The sequence below is a fragment of the Lycium barbarum genome, chromosome 8 (assembly GCF_019175385.1).
Source record: "Lycium barbarum isolate Lr01 chromosome 8, ASM1917538v2, whole genome shotgun sequence".
Lineage (NCBI taxonomy): Eukaryota > Viridiplantae > Streptophyta > Magnoliopsida > Solanales > Solanaceae > Lycium > Lycium barbarum.
In genome coordinates, this window is record NC_083344.1 from 47,412,138 (window position 1) to 47,433,266 (window position 21,129).

Sequence of the window (21,129 nt, forward strand, 5' to 3'; positions counted from 1 at the left end):
ATAAAGCCCTTTTGAATAAAGAAAACCCTAAAAGGATAAGGTTGGGTCGTACGGTCTGACACCCGTACGATTGGCAGTACAATGTGGCAAGACGGTCCACTACAAGAGAAAAGATCTTCAGCGAGGGGAAATGCAGTCGTTAAAAGTCCAAATCCGGTTGTTAAAAGTCAATAACAACCGGATTTTATCCAGTCGTCACCGGTCGTTAAAAGCCTCGACGTTAAAATTTAACGACCGGATTTCAGTCCGATCGTTAAAAGAACATTAACGGCGGCCAAAAATCCGATCGCTATATGTCCTTTTTAGCGACCAGATTTACCTTCGCTAATATGTTAGCCGGTCGTTAAATGTTTTTCACAACAACTACTAATCCATCAATACAAGTTCTTTAAACGACCGAAATTCCTTTCGTTAATTGTGTGTTACATTCAACACTAATACTTTTAACGGCCAAATTTCCCGTCGCTAATGGCCATTTCACCATCTTATAAACCAATAGTAAAAGAGCTGCAAAGACCACATTTCTATTTACTGTTGTAAAAACAATTATACAACTGAATAATACACAGACACATCCAAAAATATACTAAATACTTAATATTCATATAAAACTCTATTGTTAATACAAAGAATTAAAAAAAGATATACCATCCATGTTTTATGATACCATTTTTATCAACTCCTAAAAGATAAAAATTGCAGTATTTATACATAAGATATTGTCTGTAAACCACCCCTAATATTATAAAAGTCGCCTTGTACTTCAACTTGCTCCTTTCTTGAATGATAGACTCTTCATCCTTCAAATTCTTGAGCTGTAAAAAAAAAAAAAAAGATCAGTGTACGAAATAGCAAAGAATAAACTCCAAAGAAGAAACGTAAGACCTCAATATATTTACCGGAAAGGATGCAAAACATTAAATTTTTTAAAAAGCACGTGAACAATAACTTATATTTCCTCTGGATAGTTCAACAAAATTTTCCTAAAATAAAGACAGAGAAATGTGTCCTAGACAGTGCCGGAAAAATGAGCCCATATTTATCCAACCCCCTCATGTTTTAATAGCTTGGGGAGTGATATTTTAAATGGGTAAAATTTGGCTTCAGTTCAAATTTGACGTGTAAGAATATGGATAAATATGGATAAATATAGGTAAGATATGGAAATTGAGAGAACGACCTCCGAATATCTAAATTTCTCTAAAAGTGAAAGAACACAAATTTAATCTCCTAGTACAAGTTAATAATTCTAGCTTCAAGAGAATACGAATTAATACATGTGAATTTCAATAGGCAGATGCAACAACAGTGACATGGAAGCAACAATCTAAAGACAGAAAACAAAATTTCTTGGGATGAGATATTTTGAAGATAGGAGAAAACTACTTTTGATAAATCCTATGAAGATTGTTAGCAACAAAACAAAATGGAAGACAATAGAAATCCTGTATGTATGTCAACAAAACAACAGTAAGCCACAAAACTAATGTTGCAAAAATATGTATGCTTGTTATATTTAATTATATCATGTGTCAACAAAGTTAGACATTGGTAAACATGCATAGAAGTTAAACTCATTGTTGATAATAAACAAAAATAATAGTGAGCTCATATTGATGTCACTGCTTTTCATATCGTTGGGACATTTTGTCATCTAGGTGTAAATAACCTTTGGGAGCGGTGCTTCTTGCCTAAACTACTGGACGTTCAAGAAAGCTATCACATGAGAATGAACAGAGAAACACCAACTTATTTCCTAAATATCTAAATAATGCAATTCTTAGAAGACAACGTTGATCAACTTTTAAAGCTATAAGACTCGCTACTATGTAAACCATGTGAAGCTGAAGGTGCAAACTTTTTGAACAAATTATTTTCATAAAAGATTAAAAAAAAAGCAACCTAGTTTTCAAGAGCTATAACTGGAAAGAACATTAATCTTAATGAAATGTTGCATCCATTGCAAATAAGAATGTATTCCACCTAAACTTTAAAAAGTGTATTAGGTAAATAAAGCTTTCATTTACTCTAATAAACTATAACTGCTTATTTTTCAAGTATTCTTTCAAGTAGGATGGTCTAACAGCATATATAGATTCATATATGTTTAGCTCTATGGTTTTGATAGTCCTTTGATATATTGACAAATAAATTTCGGTCCAACCAAGTATGTGGTTCTAATTACTCAGAATATTTCTTTGTTTAGGTCGATATAAGAGTTTTTTTTTATATAGTCATTTGATATACAATTAATTTCTGGTGATTATGCTGAGAGGTAGTATAATCTGGTGTCTACTGGTGTGGAGATAGGATCTGCTAGTTCTAAGGTGGAATTATAGAGAGTATGCAGAAATCCTGCTTCTTGCAGCAGGCATTGGTTGAGAAGTTGGGTCATGGGGAGAATGAACCTTGTCCTGTTGGTTCTGAAGATGGTTGTTGGTAATGGGATGAAATTAAGAACTTACTATCATACTCAAGTCCTATGGGAGGAGAGTATGGTGATAAAAAATTTCACTAACAATGTTTTATTTTTTGCAGGGCTAAGGTCTGTATGGAGATTCTGCAGAAAACCAGGAAACTTGAAGCAACCATGTATCACTGGTGTGGTGCAAACTTGTTTTGACTTTGAAAACACAACTGATTCCATTGATTCTATCCAATTAGAAAATGATGTGGTGCAGGCTGGAGCAGGTTATCTTCCCATTGATCTAACATCTAGAGTGTCACACCCTAATCTCACTAGGGTGTGATGGGCACTCGACCCCATATCCGGAGCCGAGCGAACCCACTGACTATCATTTCGTACATAATATTTCCGGACTTTTAATCAAATAGAATGTGATACATAGTAAAACTTGCTGAAACATATACATATTTTGTAGCTTTCAAGTCAAACAAATCTGTAATCATACGGACTTTATAACGTGATACGAAACGACATATCGGCTGATGCAGCCGCTTACTAAACCGACACACCATACCCACGACTCTTTCTGCAAAGTCTCTAACATTAACAGAACCTTTAACACATATATTCTGACTCGGCAGTTCTCCGGGAGCAAATGGAGCTTTCCCTCCTCGCTGGAACATCTTCCGTAATATCTTCAACTCATCTGGGAGTACCTGCGCGGCATGAAACGCAGCCCCCGAAGAGAGGGGGTCAGTACGGAATATGTACTGAGCATGTAAGGCATGAAACACAGAAAACGAAGTCACAACTGAAGTAAGATGTACAGAAGGTGAGCACAATAACCAGAATACCAAAGTGTTGCATCTGACGTACAAATCATACATAAGAGGTTCCAGAAGGCAAATACGGCAATCAAAATGCCGAAATGCTTTGCTTTCTTTTGAAAAACATTTCCGTCTCATACACACAGAAAATCAAACACACAATTACCGCGGCCAAAAGTCCAGCGGTCACTATCATACATACCGCGGCCAAGTACCCAGCGATTAACATCCCAAACCCGACAAACCGCGGTCATGAGTCCAGCGGTCAATGTCGCAGATACCGCGGTCAGGAGTCCAGCGGTCAGTGTCACAAGTCCGGCATACAGCGGTCAGAAGTCCAGCGGTCAATGTCGCACATACCGCGGTCAGGGGTCCAGCGGTCAATATCACATAGTGCGCACAATAATATAACCGGCCCGGGACTTGGCGAAAGAGGTAATAACAGAATGCCAAATGTATTACTTTCCAAACATAAATCACACATGCCAGGATCATGCATCACACAAGATTCATGTATGCCAAAATCGTATATCAGAAAAATACAGAAGGTAAGTAGCTTATCCAGAATATCAGAATACTTACTTTTCAATCACAAATGATGCATATCAAAGTCATGCAAAGGGCACAGGAACATGGTCGCCACTCCCGTCTCTAGCGCCATAACACACCATACTCCAGAAGATTTCATAACATGTACACGGTATCTCGGGAACCGGACATATACCACGAGAACCCGGGGACCAGTCACATCATAATCCATATACACAGTAATTGAGGACGGACATATACCACAGTACCCCCGAACCGTACACGGTAACCGGAGACGGACATATACCACAGTACTCCGGAACCGAACACATCATACTCCATATACACGGCAACCGGGGACGGACATATACCACAGTACCCCAGAGCCGGACACATCATACTTCGAAATTACATATATGGAACCCGACCCCTAGACAAGGGACTCGGCAAACCATACGCACGATACATACCGGCCCGGAACTCGGTGAAAGGGATCATAGCATATATACGAGCGGATTAGTAAGAAACTAGGTGCACATAAATTAAAACCCGATGAAAGAATCGAATGTATTATCAGGATATTCGTAATGAATTATTTATTACCGAATATTTATTTCGGATACTTATATCAGATTACTTGTGTCAGGATATTTCTATCAACATACTTATATCAGATTACTCATAACAGACTCCTTATATCGAATTACATGCTCACATCAGGATATTCACATTAAGGAGCTTTCCAGTGACTTATGGAACGAATCAAACGGAGTCTTAGATTCATAGACGAAAGTCTTACTTTTATATCATACAAAAATATCTCAAGTGTGACAAACGAAGGAAGTTTCGGAACTTGTGGGCCCACCTCGGGTCAAGTCGAGGTGGCGGATATAAATTACAAACATTGGACTCTATGGAGTCATCCATGAAGGTTTCAGAGCTATTATGTCCCATGTTTTCGTATAATTGGAAATCGAGAAATAATCAAGACTTGTGTATTATAAGGAAATATTTTGATTTTAGTAAATATGACTATGTTGGTTATGGAATCGTTAATGATTAAGACATCGGGGAAGGCCAAGGGTAAATTTGGAATTTCGGAAATTAGTTTCGGGAATTACAAAACGGGACGTTTATCGAATTGGGCCAAGAAAAAATTAGAACACAAAATGAGGCCCAAAGTTAGTGGGGTGGCCGGCCATATTGGCTAGGCCCAAGCCCTTTTTAATGATCATGTGCCATGCACATGATCTATATTTGGATATATATCACTTAAGCCTCTTTGAATTATCAAGAATCAAGATCAAATAAAAAAAAAAAAAAGGGGCACAAGAACAAAGCTCTCGGCCGAATAGGAGAAAGGAGAGAAAAAAAAAATTCCCAAGCCTTGTGTTTGCTCCAAAAATCTTGATTTTTGCATAGTTGTGAAGTACTCAAGACCCTCTTCAACGGGGTACAATTTGTTTGGCACAAGAGCGACGTTTGCGACAAGTCGGGTTTTCAAGAAAAGGTGAGAATTCTTCCACTTTTGTGTTATGGAATTGATGTGAATGTGTTAAGAATTGAGAATAGACGAGAATCCCGTAACTTTGATGTGTGAATGAAGCCATGGGTGTGTGTATATTTTGCATTGTGGCCGTGAGCCTTAGGAAGGAGAAGGAGTGTGAATTTGATCTTGTTTAGTTTGTATAATGTGTCGTTGTGACCTTTATGTCATAAATGATTGATTGATGAATTGGATTGGCGTTGGAAATTGATTTCGGAACGTTATCGGAAAGTATATACCTTTGGTATATTTGTGTATCGTTGATGCTAAAGACTTTAAATGTGACATGTAGTTGATGTTAATGAATTCGGAATGAAACGACGCAAGTTAGAATGTTCGTCGTGACTTTTGATGTTTTGAATGAAATCTGGAAAATAATGAATTTCGGGAACTTTCGTATATGGTTTGGAATGTATTTGGGATGTGATTGAATAATCTTGAATGAGTAAATGAATATAGTGATGTGGATATAGATTTGGAGTTTTGGAAGTTTAAATGAAAAGTTGCCAACTTAGGTAATAAGGTAGAACTTTGAAGCTAGAGTGGTTTGATTATGATTTGTGTTGTTTGTTGATGTGTGGGCTGTTGTTGTTGATGTATTTTGAGCCGAGCTAAGTCTCGGGGATGTTAGATTTATAGGGGAAATGTTGCCAAAATTTCGGTAGGCAAAAATGAAGTTAATGGCATTTTTAAGCCTAAGAATCTCAATTGGTAACTTTGACCATTTGCAGATTTCAGAAGAAACGGGACTTGACTTTTGGGAGAGCATACGACGTCTGTAAGGTATGTAAAGCTTCCCACTCCTTCGTTTGGCATATCTTAGTATGATAGGCGAATATGAGAACTCCCGGAGCATTTCTGCTCCTCGAAACCCGATCCACAGAAAAGTTACTATTCATTCAATTCAATTGAAGCCTAAGGGCTCTATTTTGGCTAGAATGCCACCAATCGTCCGAAACCTATCGAAATGTGGTCGGGTAACTTAGAAATGATTATGTATGAACTTTTGGCCCCTAAATGTTCGTAAATTATGTTCGCCACCTCAATTCGACTCGAGGTGGGCCCGCTAACCCCGAGACGCCCTATTTGTCTTATTGGGCTGTCCTTTTGAATAAAGTTTGAAGTGATACCTTCGATTTTGGAACTTCCTCCTACGGGACGTGTTTTGAATATTACGATACGCTAAGTTACGTTTTGAGCTATACTATACGTACTTTTTTGGAAACGTTTTGTGAAATGAAACCTTGTATCGACTAAGTATTCGATTATTTTGTATTATGAAATGACTTATGGGATTACTCTGTTTTGAAAGACTATTTTGAAGTATGATTTGCATTTGTTTGCTCACGACTCCGCTCGTGCCTTATTATGACTTCGTTCACCGGTTCCCGGGCCGGTTATGATTCGTGCGCCTTATGATGATTCGGCCGTATGCTGTGTCACGGTTCCCGAGGCTTCGCCATAGGGCCGGGTTCCGTTTGGAGTTATGCTGTGATATGGCTCGTGATGCGATACGCTCACCTATGTTTGTGTTTGTGTTCGGAGATACGGAGATTTGAAACCTTCTGGTGTTATGCTGTGTGTGGCGCCAGCGTCGGAGTGGCGACCACGTTCCTAAGCGTTTGCATGATTTCGTTTGCATTATGTACACGTATATGATTTTGATACGGATTTTGACATCCCGATTTGTACTCCACTTTGTTATCTGATTTGCTTTCAGTTTTGATCCATATTTCTGTACTCCGTGCTTTACATACTCAGTACATATTTCGTACTGACCCCCTTTCTTCGGGGGCTGCGTTTCATGCCCGCAGGTACAGACATTGGTGATCCTCCACTGTAGGCTTCACTTTCTGCTATTTTGGAGTACTCCTTCTGATCCGGAGTCCACTTTTGGTACAGACTCCTTTTGCTATGTATATGCTCTGTACATTTGACTATTTGGGTACGGCGGGGCCCTGTCTCGCCATATGTCTTTGTTTTGAGTTCGTAGAGGCCTGTAGTCATATATGTGGGGCGAGGGTCCTATATATGTTTGTTTGATTTTGTTTTCTGGTCTTAAAGCGGTCTGTTTGTTTTGATGGTCCTAAATGGCCCTTATGCTTATGTTGCACTTTTGACCGGCGATGTCTATTCCGCCGCTCAGTTTGGATTCGATATGACATTTTGATTTGTGCGACCGCTTAAGACATATTTTGATATAAATTCTGTTGATATGACTTTTATGAATTTTTGGAATATGCTCGGACTTGGTAAATGAATATGCGGTTTGGTCTGGGTACCCAGGTAGGGTGCCAGTCGTGGCCCACGGGGCTGGGTCGTGACAAGAACGAGCCTATCACGTCTGTACGGGTTATGGATGTTTGAACAGTTTTCCAACAAAACTTAAGGGCTATAATTCAATTGTGCTGAATGAATAGTACCAAAATTCAGACTCGCATTCCTATGAGCAGAATAACCTACGAGGATCAAATCCGAATCTAGTACACCTAGGACATGCCAAGAGAAGAAAAGGGATAGCTTTACATACCTTTTCCGCTTTTTATGTTACTCCAAATTCAAGTTCCAAATTCTCCAAAATCTACAATTGGTCACAAATACCAAACATTAACCATAAGCCCTTAGGAGTTCAATCTTGAATTAACATTTGCCTACAGAAATTTCGGCAGCACCTCCCCTGTTTATATGCCTAGCCCAGAATTACAATTCAGCAACCAACACATCAACAACAATACCAAATATATTAACATCATTTCCAACACCAACATATGCCGTAAAACAGCCCGCACATTATTTTCCAAATTTTCCCAACCAACCAATTCGCGATATAACTATTTAATAATTTTATTTCCGCAAAGAGGTCAAAATTAACACTAACAACATCCTCCACATTCTACAAGTTAAATACATTTGTTTTCATCCAAAAGTTTCTTCAAACCCCATTCTACAATTCAACCATACCAACAAACGAATTTATCACGCTATTTTCTTCGTTCTAATCCGTTAAAACTCTAAATAAACTTGTTAACAATGAAGAAGAGCCTTATTCATACCTTAAGTGCACAGCCACCACGTCCACCCTCTTATTTTTAGTTGATATTTAGCTCAAATCGAAGGCAACGCGACGTAGAACACTTTTCTCTTCATGGGCTTCGGGATTCGGGGCTCCGATTTTGGTCAAAAACTGGTTTTCTCTCTAGGCTCTCCTCTCTCTTTTTCTCTAGAGTTTTCCAGGTCCTCTTGGTCTGAAAATGAGGGAGAGAAACCGAATTTTTCTATTAAAAAGCGTGGGTAATGGGCCTGACCCGAATTGGATTCGGGTTGGGCCGGATTTACTGTTCAACTCGACCCTCCTGCCTTAAAATGTTCATATCTCCTTATCCCGATGTCACCTATAGGCCCACGACCTACCGTTGGAAAGCTATTGCAATTATCTACAAGTTTTATTTCTGGGCGTTTTCCCAAATTACAAACTTATAATGCCGTTGTTGCCCCTCCAAGTCAGGTCATCCGAAAACGTTTTCTTAAATTGTCCTTTTGGAGGGCTTACACTCATTTTTGGCTTATGGATCCTTCTTATGACATGCTCAACTTCAAATGTACTACCGATATATCTATTCATATGTCTTTTATAAGGTCCCGACGTGTGGTCCCCACCTTAACTTACTGTAACGAGGGTTTTTCGTTAAATAACTTATGAACCAATTCACACCATATTGTCTCCAAATGTCGTATGTGTATATATTCTTAGACTTAGATCACCCAATATTCATCCTAATCCTTGTTTGACTTAACTCCTTTTCAAGCTCGTACCACACCGTCTATGATTTTGTAGCGCGAAATTTTTCGGGGGTGTAACATTGACATATCCAAATGTACAAATTACGGGATATAACATAGAGGAAAGGATATGGGAATAGATGATTTGCCAACACAAGAGGAAGCAAAGGTTGCAAGCAGCTGTTTTCCAAGATTTGCAGCAACTAGACTATACAAGGGAATTCACAAAGGCACAAAATGTGAGTTCAGGGCAATTTTGAGGAGGACAGCTACAGAGATACACAAAGAAAGGAGCAGCATTTTTCATTAGCCTTTTTGGCTACATTTGTAAAGACTTTCGGATTCGTTTGGAGAGAATTTTTATAAAATTATCCCTAGGCACCAAAATGCCTAGTGGACTTTATTAAAAAAAAAAAATCTATCCAACTAAGCCTTTGGTTTTCATTATTCAGAATATTTCTCTGTTTTGGTCAATATGAGAGTTTGTATTTTCTACAAGAAGACATATATCAGGATAATAAGTAGTTGGATGCTGCTGAACTGATTTGGAGCACAACCTAAACATAGGTTTATTGTGTGGTCGACTGTTAAAGGAAGATTGCTAAATTTGCACATTCCAGTGGATGATTTAAACTGCTGCTTGTGTAATTCTGCTACTTCGGAGACTTCACAACACTTGTTTGTTGAGTGTGTTTGGTTCAAGACTATTAGGTAGGCTTTGTTACAATGGGTTGGCATTCAACTGCAGCATGAACCTGTTAATCAAAGTTTTTGCCAGTATAAAGAGGTAGCATTGGAAGCAAATGCAAAAGGAAGTTGTTGCTGCAGTTTGGGGGGCAATGATTTACCATACTTGGATGGCTCGGAATGGGAAATTTTTTCAAGGCTCACATGTACATACATAGGGAGTGGTAACACAGATAAAGAAGGAAATAGTTGATAGATTAACTTTACCTTACTTGTATAAGAAATTGCATAGATGTAGAGGAATTATGCATAAAATACTTGTGTAATTAGTTTGCTGGTTCTGCTGGAGGCTTAAGGTCACTACCAAGTGGGGGTGATTTTAGGTGCTCTTTAGGTTTTCAGTCTTTTTGTTTAGTCAATGGTAATATTTACAGTGTTAAAAAAAAAGGATAATAAGTAGTTAATTCCTGTCTATTGTGATAGGCATCAGTGGTTGAGAAGTATGATAGACACTTACCTAAGTTAAGGAATACAACACAAGAGCCTAGCAGATATGAGGAAAGGCCTGCTCCTACAAGTACGCTGAATGTGCACATTTAAGAGAAATTATACCCCTGCATCAAGGCATATCCGGGGATCATAAAGGGCCTATAGATATCAACTCACTGGATCTGGTTCTGGGTCTAAATTTGCGGGTACCACTCAGATGTGCCTGTCCTACAAGGGATCAAACAAGAAATGGTGTGAAATATCTGGTAACTTATTTGGTTACTTGGGGGGGCAACGTTTCTACCATTAGCGCGCAGTTCAGTGTCAGTAGTCAAAGTACAGCATATGCAATTGGATTATCTGAAAATTCAGTTCTTAATCCGTTCACAACTATATTGATTCCTCTACCAAAAGAACCTTCAAGCTTCCAAACAAGGACTATTAAGAGAGCACAGACTGAAATCTTTTACCCTTCTAAGCACAAAATATCGTACATCAGTCTTTTTACTGGGGTAGGAATTGGTGTTTCCCTTGCAGTCGTCTGTTTTACCTGGTTCATTGTCTTAAAACACAAAAAGGAGAACGAAAGATGTGAAGTGCTTGGGAAAGGAAGAAAAGGGAAACAAAACTGGAATTTACCAGAACATTTCTTGGAAAATATAGTTAGTATGGATCAAATGATTAAAGTCTATGAATTTGAAGAACTGGTGGCTGTAACTGAAAACTTCAGCTCGCGAAGAAGACTTAGTAATTATGTTTATAAAGGGGTCCTTAGAGGAAAACTGTTGGCCATCAAGGAGATGAGGACAGACATATCTAAAGAGGTTAAATTCCATGCAAAGATCAATCATTTCAATTTAATCAGCCTCACTGGTGTATGTAAGCATCATCAACTATCCTATCTTGTTTTTGAGTTCATGGAAAATGGATCTTTAAAAGAATGGCTTTTCAAGGATGAGGTTCACCAGAGAGGCTAAGTGTGTACTTTCTCAGAAAACTCTACAAGGGGTAATATCACCAGAGTTTGAACCTAAAAGCAATAGACCTTCTATGATTTCCGAACAAATTATGTGTCTCGCTGAAATAAACAGGACTCCTACATACATTTACTTGCACCTAGTGTTTACTCCAAACTGATAACTGCAAGCCGTGTGTCTTTCACACATACACACATACAAACATGTAATCTCACTTTTGTGTTTAACAGCTAAGGTTATATTGCTTGGTTCGGAATCATTTTGAAGCATAGGCAACATAAGTGTTAGTTATAACTAGCAGAAGATTTAGCTACAATTAACGAAATTTCCCTAAAAATTTCTAACTAATGAAAAGAATTTCATTAGCATTGCAATAATTTCATCACACAAAAAAAAATACATTCAATCTACTAACCTGTTAAATGATTCAATCTATTGATCATTTGAAGATGATGGTGATGAAGGCTGACCAAACACTGCACTTGCAAGCCGTTCATATTTACTCTCTAGCTCATCCATGCGTTCACATTTATTCTCTAACTCATCCATGCGTCTTTTTAGTGATTCATTTTCTTTTTCACTTGCATTCAACTTATCTAACAAGGCAGCCTTTGAAGAGTTACCACCTTTCAACTCTTTAGCGGTTATCCCACCACCAAATCCAACTACATGACTCTTACGTTGAGGTCCAAAGCACTTTTCTACGACTTCAATATTTGTAAGTGACGAATCAGATTGAACCAATTTTTGGATTTCAGCCTATAACATAAAAGAAAAAATAAAATAATACAGCACATCAAGTAAAATGATGTAAAATGAAATTTATCACTAAACATACATATTTTGCAATTGTTTCAGGTTCAACAAGCTTGTTATCCTTCTTACGAGTCTGGAAGAACATAGTATGCATGCTTGGTGGTTTACCATCTTTACCTCCCTTCGCATATAAACAAACAGGTAAAAGCAATCATTTTAACAAAGAAGGAGCTTCTTAAAGGTTTTCAAGATTTACTTACCAATTCATATGTTATCTGTCTAATAGGCTTACTACCCGTACGATGAGGCGTTCTCAACTTAGACCTATTGATGGAGTTTCTTGTACTTGTTTCCTATATTAACAACACCATCAAAATTATAGTCAGCCACTAAAAATAACATGTTAATAAATAGCAGCTATTAAGCCATACCTTAAACTTGTCACTTAAGAAATGCTCCTTAACCAGCTATTCCCAATCACTCTCGTTTATCTCCCTTGGTACATCTTTTAGAGCATCGCGGAATGGCTTAGACTTCATATTATTGTGCAGTGATCCTCTCCAGTTATTCCATAACCTTCTCATATGTTGTAAGACATGTTCTTTTTGATCATTCATGTTGTCACAGACAAATATATCCTAAAATATTTCACAAGTATCATTTCCATGTTATCATGAAGGATGTATTACGAGGTTCAAGTAGTTTTCATGAAAATTAAAAGTATTAAAGCATGACATGTAGGACATTTAGGAATGAAATAAAAAATACATATTTAATATGAACACAAAAGGTGACCTTCTTTTTAAGGGCATCTGGAAGAATTACAAGTTTCCCAATGGAAAAACATATGGTAAAGAAAAGATATAACATGATGATAAAACCCTCTATTGAAATATTTCAATTAGCGATCACAATTGCTAGAGTTTCTGGAACCTACCTGTACAATTTAGGTGACAATGCTACCAATGATTAACCATGGAAGCTTACAAGCAAAGCTAAGGAAGAAGTCTCTATAAAAGGATGAGTTTAAGAATGACTGATGCGAATTTATCTTAATATCGCAAACAGGTAGCTGAACAAACTGGAGCGGTGGGTTTGCACTATCAGGCTATGTTTTGTAAATCATGAATCAAAATAAAAATTTCAGGTAAAATAGAAATATACAATTTAACCAACCGTGTGCATCCAGTTCAACCACTACCCACTACATTGTCTGTAGACGGTCAGGGTACTTGTCTATAATGTCTGTCACAGTTCAATTGATAAAATTTCACCTTATGTGCAGAACCAAATAGTCAACATATCACCATCATCTAGCTTGAAAAAATTAAAAAAAAGTAATGCTCTAAATTCTTACAGTAACAGCATTCCACATGTGTTCTAGCTTATCTTCTTCGATGTCCTTCCAGGAGTGTACCCTCAATGGACACATATTACGATCACGAACTAAAATACCCAACTGTCTCACAAACGAGGTAGCATGCTTCCCAACAACTCGATTCTGGTAAAAAGTGACGCTCAACTTTTCTCCAGGTTTGAGTCTTGCAACATTTTTACAAATGTTCTTTCCTCTCACCTTTTTTGCTTTCTCAGATTCACGAGGACCTACAACTTAATTTATGTCAGATATAAAATAGAGTTTCATTACACTAACAACAACAAAAATACAATCCGAGACAAGAAAAATACTTGTTTCGTTTGTCTGAGTATCTTGCATCACTTCAACTTCTGTAGAGAGGGAAACATCATCTTCAATTTGATCAAAATCAGGAGGTAGAAGGATATTATTCTGTGCTGGCTCGTGTTGATAAGATGTGGATGCATTAAAATTTTTACTTTGGCCAATTGGAGTTCTTTGTTCAGCCATTACTCTTACGGAGCCCAAAGGTTTTAAGCTTTTCCCTCGTCTACTTGCTAAGGCACCAGGTGGAATGTATGCATGCTTATTAGTCTTGAAAGTTGATCCAATTCCAGAGTTCTCAAATTTGATGGATTCATGTCAACCTAAAACAAAAATGGCAGAGTAATTGTAAGTTTCACCTAACAAGAGAAAAATCATTCACCAAATTTTCAACACTAAATTAAACACCAACTCCTATTTTACGAGAAATCACCTGGAATTTTTACACGATATATTTGCAATTAAAATTCTAAAATTAGAGCCACCTAAAAATTGAGGCAATAATGAAAAAGCCATGGGAACATCCCTACACCATTCAAACAACTCTTTACAGAAGAAGGACCACGTTGCTAAAAAAGCTTTGACAAACTTTCCATTTAAACAACTGAATGAAGACTAGAGTGAAATAGCCATATTTATCTACTTTAATTCCCCTTTCTGGGTCAAACACATCAAACCACAAACATCGAAACAACACCACTCTTCTTCCCCCAGTAAATTGTAATTCAAGAATCTCAGTTAACTCTCCATAGTAATCAATATTTTTATTCTCTTCATCAGTTTCACCAACTACAACCACCCCGCAATTTTGAGTTCTCAAACCTATATCATGGTTTTTCACGTGAAACCTATATCCATTAGTAACATAGCCTTTGAAACTTGTCACATATGGCAGAGGACCACGTGACAATGAGTGCAAATCTTTTATTTTCTTACTATGATCGTGTTTGTGCAATTCCTCAACCTATCACAATCAAGTACATAGTTTAGCTACTACTATTCACAAATCGGTTTGAAAAACAAAAATTCATAATTGCTCACCTTTATTTTTAACCAACTAACGAATTGTCTATTCCATTCGATATCTGAATTGTTTTTAGACGTATCAACTGGAATTTGTGAAAATTCTATGCAAAGAATTTGAAGTATAACATGTCATTTTTAGTAAGAAAATATGGAAAAGGTAAAAGTAAATTATTTGAATGAGTCATTACATACTCGAGAAATGGTTGAATTTCATCACAGTTCTTCAAAATATAAAAATGTGCCTGCTCAAATTCTGATGAATCAAGAACGCCTGCTGTGTCGACACTGCCTAAAAATTTCCAGGTTGAGAAAAAACTGCTAAACCTCCATCAGATTCAATAGCACCACCATCATAATTCCATTCATTGCGATTAAATTTTGTTTCCATCGTATGCAAATACCTTGAACATAAGGTCATACATTCAGTTGCTAAATATCCCTCTGCAATGGAGCCTTCTGGGCAAGCCCTGTTACGAATAAAAGACTTCAAAAAGTATAGCCATCGCTCCACTGGATACATCCATCGATATTGAATAGGTCCCGCAATCTTAGCTTTATTTGCTAAATGAATTGCCAAGTGGACCATTATATCAAAAAATGCAGGAATGAAGACCTTTTCTAACTTGCACAGAGTTATAGGAATTTGGGCTTCTATTTGCTCTAGCTCATCTACTCTTAAGCATTTCGCTCCAAGCATGTTGAAAAATATAGACAACTCAATAAGTGGTTCAAGCACAGATTTGTAGAGCATACCGCGTATCGCAAGTAGGAGTAAATGTTGTAGAATAACATGGCAATCATGACTTTTCAAGCCTGAAAGTTTGCGATCTTTCAGGTTGACACATTGAGAAATATTTGATGAAAATCCATCTGGGACCTATAAATTCTTTAAGAAAGTGAAAAACTTATGCTTTTCTTCAGGAGACAATGTGTAACATGCAGTTGGTAACTCATATTTATCCCCTCTTTTTATCGGATGTAATTCTTTCTTTATGTTCATTGCTTGCAAATCCATCCTAGAATTCAATGTATCTTTGGTTTTTCCATTCACATTTAAGATTGTCCCCAAAATATTATCACATATATTTTTCTCAATGTGCATCACATCTAAATTATGTCGCAACAGTAATGTTTTCCAATATGGAAGATCAAAGAAAATACTCTTCTTATTCCAATTATCACCCCTACTATCATGTGATATTTTGGTCTTCTTCTTTGGATCTTTTGATAGTGTTATCCCATCTAAATCAGCCACTTGATCAAGTATGTCATTACCAGATAGAATTTTTGGTGGTTTTTTCCGCTCCTTAGTGCCATCAAATGAATCTTTATCATTCCGCCAATTGTGATTAAGAGGAAGAAAGTGTCTATGGCGCATATAACACTTCTTTTTACCATTTTCCAACCTAATTGAAAGAGTTTCTTTATTTCAACATGGGCAAGCCAATTTTCCTTTGGTACTCCATCCCGACAAATTTGCATATACTGGAAAGTCATTAATGGTCCATAAAAAAGCTACATGTAACATAAAATTCTGTCTAGTTGACGCATCAAAGGTCTCAACTCCAGTTTCCCATAATTCCTTTAATTCCTCTATCAAAGGTTGGGGATAAACATCAATTGCATCTCCGGGACATTCAGGACCAGGAATAAGCATCGATAAAATAAAATTCTCTTGCTTCATGCATAACCAAGGTGGTAAATTATAAGGAATAAGTACCACAGACCAAATGCTATACGGAGTTTTGGAACTTTTAAATGGTTGAAAACCATCACTAGCAAGTCCAAGTTGAACATTACGAGGCTCGGTGGCAAAAGATAGGTGAAGTTCATCAAGTGTCTTCCATGCTATTGAATCAGCCGGGTGCCTCATTATTCCATCATCAACTCTTTCATCAAAATGCCATCTCATCAAAGAAGTTGTTTTCGAGGACATAAACAATCTTTGAAGTCTGGGCATTAGAGGAAAATAACGTAAAATCTTGCATGGTATCTTTTTCCCACATTTAGATTTTGTTTCCCCGTTACGTTTATCCTCCTTCCATCTAGATGCGCCGCAAACTTTGCAAGACTCAAGAAACTTATCATCCTTCCAATATAACATGCAATTATTCTTACACGCATCAATCTTCTTGTAAGAAAGACCAAGGTCCTGAATTATCTTCTTTGCCTCGTAATATGAACCTGGCAAGTTTGATCCATCAGGTAATAAATCTTCCTTCAGCATCTTCAACAACATTGTAAATGATGCATTACTCCAATGACCAATACTTTTAATATGAATCAATTTAACCATAGTAGAAAGTTTAGAAGCTTTTGAACATTCGTATAATGGTTGCTCAAAATCCTTTAACAGGCTATAGAATCGTTTTGCTTCAGGATTTGGTTCCTCCTCAACAAAATCATCACTACCGGTGTTCATATTATCTCCATTGAAAGCGGGGTATAAATCCCTTAAGATCTCAGGTATTTCATTCTCATCCTCGTCATCATCCTTTTCAATGTCATTATCGTCTACAAATTCAGAATCTGACTGCGGCTCACCTAACCTCTCCCCGTGATGATACCAAAAAGTATAACTTTCGATTATTCCATATACTATTAAATGTGACCTAACCATCTTACGAGTTCTTGAAGATGCATTACAACATTTGACACATGGACAACGTATTTCTTGCGTTTCTCTCAATCTTGTAAAAGCATAATCCAAAAATGTCTCCACCCCAAGTATGTAAGCATTATCAAGTCGATCTTGAACAAGTTGCATCCATTCCTTATTAGGTGCCATAATCTTGAATCGGAAAAAATATATAAGAAATATATTAGTACTACAACCAAAAGGAGTAAAAGTGGGAACATCCCAACTCAAAAGTTGAATTACTAATTTATCCTTTAAAAACTAAGTGACCATTTTATCCTTCGACTTTAAGTGCTACTTTTAATGTTCAGAAGTTAAAGAAGACATCTTTCTGGAAAGATTCTAGGTAAGTTTCAGAAAACTAATTATTTTTTCTTCAAAAAAATGATTCTTAATTAGTGATTTTAATCACTAAGCAGTTCTATTTCATGTAATTTATAAAAGTTAATAATGATCTTCTGTTTAATTGGGAAGTGAAATATTCTCTTCTTTTTCTATTTTTGCATTTTCATTGATACATCTGAAGACATATAACAACAAGCGATGAACACTTCAACAAACAAATTTAAGAATCCATGAACACATTCTAGGGACACTATAACAACAACAAAAATTTACTTCACTTAAAGTACAAAAGAACTGAAAGTCTTGGGCAAAGAGTTAGATAAAAACTCCTTTGGAAAAGTTCGGCGGCAACTGGTTAAGGTGATAAACAATACTACCTCGTGAACCTCCCTCGATGCTTAATTAGTTAGTAACACCAACAATATAAGTAAAAAATAAGAACCATATCTCTATTCCAATAAAAAGAAAAAAAAAATGTCACAGAACCACATCAAACCCATTTGCTAGTATTGCAGATCTTGTTTACAAAGGGACAGAAGTACTTATAACTTTAGGACTAAGAAATTGAACAAAGTAAAAATCTATTCGTTTTTAACTGAAACCAAATATAAGACAATGTAAATATTGCAGGACATGGTAAAGAAAGGAAAACCAGATTCTTTCTGTTAACTTTCACCTACCAACAAACAGTGGCTTGTAAATCAATTAAATGGATAAGCCTATATCTCATCATATATTAAATTAATTTAACTAACCAAACAAGTTAAGAATAATAATCATTTAAGATAAAACCCACTAAAACCTACAGAGAGCTAAATCAAAAAACATAAGAAGGAAAAAGTATTAAACTCAATCAAAAAATAAAATAAAAGCTCCTCAGTAGACTAACGAAAACTCCAACCCATTTATATATGAACTAAAATGAAGGCATAAACAAAATATGTATCTTAAAATTATTTCTCTTCCAGATAGGAGGTTCATGAGATTTCTCTTGAGTTTATCAGAACTCTTTACTATTTGTAGATTGCCTTTCAAGACTTAACTAGGTCCTTAGGCCTTTGATGCTAAATTGTATTTGTTTACTCTGGGTCATAACCATAACGAACTGCAATTTCCAACACCTAACATACCATTAGTAAGTAACTAATCCTCAAATGCTAAAATCAGTAGTTGCTTAGCTCATTCCTTGTGAAGAAAAAAGATCTTCTTATGTTTATGTGTTTTACAAATAACGGACCACTTCAACAAAGAAATTTAAGAATCAATGAACACACTCTAGGGACACTATAACAACAAACAAAAATTTACTTCACTTAAGGTACAAAAGAACTGAAAGACTTGGGCAAAGAGTTAAATAAAAACTCCTTTGGCAAAAAGTTCGGCGGCAACTGGATAAGGTGATAAACAATACTTACTCTTGAAACTCCCTCGATTCTTAATTAGTTAGTAACACCAATAATATAAGTAAAAAAAATAAGATGCACCATAGAACCAAATTCATTGATCCACGTATAAAAGCAGAAACTAACCTTGGTGAGAAGAACACTCTAAGAATGAGCTTTTTTATCAGTAGCAGTTCACAAGAGCCAGACCAACAGACGAGCAGGTTTGATGAGCGATGCCTGGAGTTCTTCTTTTAACACAACTATGTTTTTTTCGACTGCAAAATAAATTCCCAACTTTAAACAATCTGCTCATTTTCTTCTTAATTACATAACAATTAACAAAAGAAGACGGTATATAACACATTATTATACAGCAGCAGCTAAACACCTAAGGGCTTTATGCTGGCACTTCAGCGGCTGTTAGCAGCGGCTAAAGTAACAGCAGCAGGCCAACAGTTGTTAGCAGCAACTAAGGCAACAAACTGTCCAGGTGAAATACTTTTATCATTGGCTAAAGAAGGCAACCAGTAGCAGCTTTAAGCAGTAAGCCGAAGTTATCAAGTTAAAGCAACAATACAAGTCACAATAGTCCAGAAGCTAAGGCAAGAAGCAACAACTGTAAGCACTATGCAGCAGATAAGTAAACAATCTAATAAAAAGTGATGTGGTGTCTCAAAGAAGCCTAAAAAGCCTACAAATGAAATCTTTACCAATTTTTGTTGTCTTCGACCCTAGTTAACCAAATTTTGTAACTGTGGACTGATATATATATATATATATATATATATATATATATATATATATATATATATATATATATATATATTCTTCTCTGGCTCTCAAGGAAAAGAAAACATCAAGAAAACACATATAGCTATTAGAACAAAGCTTTTCCTCCAAATAATAAAATGGCAATCCTACATTCACATCTTAGGCAAAGGATTGAAAAACTTGTCCTGACAAGAAAAGAAATAGAGAAAAGCAGGAATGAGGAAAGTTAAATGATACAGTTCACACCAAATATTTGTATCATATTATAAAGTAGAATGACACTATTGAAGGATGATGAGGATTTTGTCCTTATAAGTTATCAGCTTAACAAATTTATTCAATAATAATCATCATTGCACCTACTTTTGTGTTCAATAAACGCTACTAGCAGAAATGTTCAAACTACTAATAAGTCTGCTGCTACTGGGGATTATGTAAAAGAATTAGGTGCTGCAGGAAAGCAACTAGTTGAGGTACATGAGGTTGAAGCTTTAGAGAAACAGTTGGCTGCAGCACCAGTTGTTTCAGATGTTCAACAGGCTGCAGAGGTAGCTAAAGGTGTGGAAAAACCTTTGAGTATTACTCCAGTTATATTCACTCCTAGGAGAAAGAAACAATCTCCTACTGAGTAATGGGTTGAATATTCTTTCTCAAAACCAGTTGAGGAGATAATTACTACTAATATGGCCTGCCAAGATGCCCCTTCAATTAATTTTGCTTCAGATAAAGGCAACAGTGGTGAGAGGATATTATGGAGTGATCAAGTGGAAGAAGACATGGAAGAAGGTGAAATTTCAAGAGGGAAGGATGAAGTTTTTGACCAGTCTGATAATTCTTCAAATTCATTACATGATCCAGTTCATGTCATGTTTGGCAAGGGTACATATGGTATAGCTAGAGACACTCAGAAGCAGGTGCAAATTGATGGTGAAACTGGCACTAAAGTACAGGTCTTTGGTACTGATTTGCAAATCTCAAGTGGCAATATGTAGGAATTTAGCCAAGAGGTGGATATGAGTGCTGAGAAGTTGGCAGAGGAAATAGTTCACAACCAGCAACAAGTTCATGCTACTATGAGTGCTTCAGTTACTCCATCTCATTTGAAAGGTGTTGAGTTACAAACAAGGCAAGCAATGGACAAAGAACTTGAAACTAATGTGACTCCAAAGGCTAATAATCATAAGCAGCAGCAGTATACAGTTAAAGATTCTGGACTAATCTTATCTGGTTCACAACAGAAACAGAAGAGTGGTACTAAGAAACCTGCTAGTGTTTCTACCCATGGA

At 36.6% G+C, this 21,129-nt stretch overlaps 2 protein-coding genes across 2 annotated transcripts in view; both read right to left on the reverse strand.

Moving 5' to 3' along the window:
* Positions 1 to 503: 503 nt before the first annotated feature.
* Positions 504 to 21,129, reverse strand: part of LOC132605072 (uncharacterized) — a 31,083-nt gene continuing 10,457 nt past the window's right edge. Inside the window, exons 2-6 of the mRNA XM_060318360.1 lie at positions 19,217 to 19,347; positions 13,687 to 14,001; positions 13,355 to 13,602; positions 11,657 to 12,000; positions 504 to 815 (exon numbers count right to left, since the gene is read on the reverse strand). Coding sequence (XP_060174343.1) covers positions 11,674 to 12,000; positions 13,355 to 13,602; positions 13,687 to 13,864 — 753 coding nt within the window. The 5' untranslated portion in view covers positions 13,865 to 14,001; positions 19,217 to 19,347 and the 3' untranslated portion in view covers positions 504 to 815; positions 11,657 to 11,673. The remainder of the gene's footprint in view (positions 816 to 11,656; positions 12,001 to 13,354; positions 13,603 to 13,686; positions 14,002 to 19,216; positions 19,348 to 21,129) is intronic.
* On the reverse strand, positions 16,134 to 17,492 carry LOC132607812 (uncharacterized). The gene has a single exon (XM_060321890.1). It carries the CDS (start codon positions 17,490 to 17,492, stop codon positions 16,134 to 16,136), a length of 1,359 nt encoding a protein of 452 aa, XP_060177873.1.

Excerpts from the sequence above, each read along its gene's own strand:
- LOC132607812 (XM_060321890.1), bottom strand. The coding sequence starts at position 17,492 with ATGGCACCTAATAAGGAATGGATGCAACTTGTTCAAGATCGACTTGAT.